Source organism: Tupaia chinensis, unplaced genomic scaffold, assembly GCF_000334495.1.
Source record: "Tupaia chinensis unplaced genomic scaffold, TupChi_1.0 Scaffold000211_1, whole genome shotgun sequence".
Classification (NCBI taxonomy): Eukaryota; Metazoa; Chordata; class Mammalia; order Scandentia; family Tupaiidae; genus Tupaia; species Tupaia belangeri.
Window position 1 is genome coordinate 877,259 of NW_006159686.1, and position 2,773 is coordinate 880,031.

The following is a 2,773-nucleotide window of genomic DNA, read 5'->3' on the forward strand; positions in this document are numbered from 1 at the left end:
ACACTGCCCACCGGCCCTCGAGTCCAAGAAAGAAAATGACAGAGGCCGGCCGACAGACTCGGGTTTATTTCCTCCAATCGACGTGGCGGTCACACACTCTAGGGGCGTGGTAGGCAGCACGCACAGCCAGGAGCCACACGTGAGGCGGGCACCAGAGCACTCAGACACACGCACACACACGGAACACGCGTGGGCCACACAGCTGCGAGGAGGTGACGGGAGCAGGAAGCGGAGGGACCTTCCCATGGCACCACTACCCGGGGCTCTGGGTTCCAGTCAGACACAAAGTAGAGACGAACACGTCACATGTGACAAGGTGAGAGCGGAGCCCTCGTGGTGAGGAGGGTCACAGCCCGCTTCCTCTGTCCAAGCACAGCGGCAACGTTTCAAGTATTGCAAAGACACGAGTGTGGCATGTGACCTGGAGCCCCGTGGGCCAGGGACCACACGTGCTTCCTCTGGGCCCCAGAGTACGTGAGTCAAGCAGGGCTGGGGCGGCTCTTCCTGCAGACACCCTGGGGCTGCCTGGCCAGGGCCATCAGAGCCCTGGCGCGACGTCCAGCCTGACGCCACAGCCCAGGCGGGTTCTGCAAAGGCACCGCCCGCCCTGCCGGCCATGCTGGGGAGCAGGCCATGACAGGGAGTTTGGTGGGGGACGGCCAGGCCAGATGCCCGTGCACATGGCGACTGGCCACAGGCTGCCTGCAAGGCCTGTCCGTCCTGGCTGTGGGCTCAGCCTTGCCCTGCCCCAACCTAAGCCATTTCTTCAACAGCTACAGATTTTCTTCTCTGAAGAAAAGTCAGCTACGCAAAAACAAGACAGAACTGAGGATGAAGCATGTGCAGCCAGGTCCGCTCCAGGCCCAGACCTTGGTGCTCTGCAGGCCTGCCAGGACAGCAGGAGCGCTGTGTCGGGGCAGCCAGCCCCAGGAGCAAGTGCAGGCCAGATTCCCCGCACACAGCGAACGCTCGTGGGGCTATTTATATATGTATATATGTATACGGGTATGTACACGCGCCTTGAGGGCACTGGGAGGGGACCGCGGGGAGGCCGAGGTCGAGTCTGTGTAAAGTGCTCGGTGATCATGAAGCTGGGTGGGGTCTCAGGAAAGGTTCCTGGCGAGAACAGGAAGTGGGGCTGCCCCTCTTCCCGGGCAGAGACAGGGCAGGTCTGGCCGAGGAGACACTCGCTTTGGCTTGGAGTCGGCCGGACGGTCCTGGGGCCTTTCTGTGCCTCAAGGTGGTGGGTGCTAGGCACAGCCGCCCACCTGGGCCGTGCCCCAGGGGTTCAACAGCCCTGCTGCATGGTGGGGCTGTCCCCAGTGTGCTGCAGCAGGCTGCCAGCTGCAGTCAGGGGTGCGGGAGCCACCCTGAGACCTGTCACTAGGGCTACCCGGGGCCCCTGTGGGGAGGCTGTGGGCTCCCCAGCAGCTGCAGACGTCCAGGCTGGCAGAGCTGCCTTGAGTCCGGCTGGCGCCAGCCCAGCCCAAGTGTGGCAGACTCGCCTGGAGTATGGTGGGCAGCCCAGGGTCAGACGCAGACGCCCGTGAGCAGGGCTGAGAGTCTCCGCTCCACACACAGCTTACCTGCAGGGAGGAGCCAGGTGAGGGGCCAGGTGAGGGGCCTGCCCGCCTGCCCTGCCGCCCTCCCGAGCACTCACACTTGGCCACGCTCTCGACGTCGGCCTGGTCGGTGAGCATGCGCTGCAGCCCCTCCAGCAGCAGCAGGGCCTTGTGGTAGCGCGGCACGCAGCCCTCACGGTGCTGGAACATCTCGTCCAGGGCGGCGGACTGCACCTGCAGACGCCCCCGCGTTAGGCCCAGGCTGCCCTGCCTACCCCTAGCACTGTGCGGCCAGCGTCGCTCTCCCACGTGGGCCTGGGGGTGCCATACCCACCGTTGAGGCTATGTTTAGTGAGGTGCTGAGCTACCCGGCCAGGACGTCACCGGGTGACCCGAACCCTCGTCTCGGGGAATGGTTGGGGTGCCAGTGGGCCATGGGGGTCAATCAATGCACAAAGGTGGAAGGTCAAGCGACTGAGGGCCCGGCTCCCACCGCCCAGGACCTTGGAGCTGTGTGAGCACAGAGCCCTCCAGCAGGCCAGGCTGCGGCCACACGCACTCCCGCAGGTGTCAGCATAGACAGCGCCAGCCTGGAGCCGGGCCCCGCCCGCCGCGTACCGTCTGCACCGCATGGCTGAAGATGAGCTTCTCCGCGGTGATGCCGTGGACGCGGTCCAGCAGTCGCTGCTTGTCCAGGAAGAAGCGCTGCAGCCGCAGGCTCAGGCCCTGGCAGGCTGCCACACTGGCCTTGTACAGGCCGTTCAGCCTGCGCACCACTGCGGGAGGGTGGCCGTCAGCACCGTCAGCACCGTGGGCCTCCCACTCCGCAGAGACCAGGAGCGCCGCTGTGGGGCTGAGGCCACCCAGCCGGGACTGCCATAGGGCAGGGGAGCCAGGAGGGCACCGGCTGGGGTGGCCCCAGCTCCTCGGGCCCTTTGGGCACCCTGCCACCCACCCACCCGTCTCCCGTGCCCCTCTGGCCATAGCCACCTCTCTGCACCCCTCACCCTGCTTCACGGTGGACGACAGGCAGAGCTTGCCGGCACGGATCTGGTCGATGGCGGTGTGCAGACCGGCCGACAGCAGCTCGGCCACCTTCAGGTACAGCACCAGCTGCTCCGCGCAGCTGCAAGGGCAGGGGTCAGAGCACAGTGGCCATGGCCCCCTGCCCCCGCCCGCCCCACCACCCCAGCCGGCACGCACCCCCCCTC

At 66.4% G+C, this 2,773-nt stretch overlaps 1 protein-coding gene across 1 annotated transcript in view; it reads right to left on the minus strand.

The window, feature by feature from the left end:
* Positions 1-43: 43 nt before the first annotated feature.
* The window catches only part of ULK1 (unc-51 like autophagy activating kinase 1), a 36,812-nt gene continuing 34,082 nt past the window's right edge, over positions 44-2,773 (minus strand). Inside the window, exons 24-27 of the mRNA XM_027771375.1 lie at positions 2,570-2,727; positions 2,181-2,338; positions 1,661-1,796; positions 44-1,586 (exon numbers count right to left, since the gene is read on the minus strand). Of these exons, the coding sequence (XP_027627176.1) occupies positions 1,531-1,586; positions 1,661-1,796; positions 2,181-2,338; positions 2,570-2,727 (508 nt within the window). The 3' untranslated portion in view covers positions 44-1,530. The remainder of the gene's footprint in view (positions 1,587-1,660; positions 1,797-2,180; positions 2,339-2,569; positions 2,728-2,773) is intronic.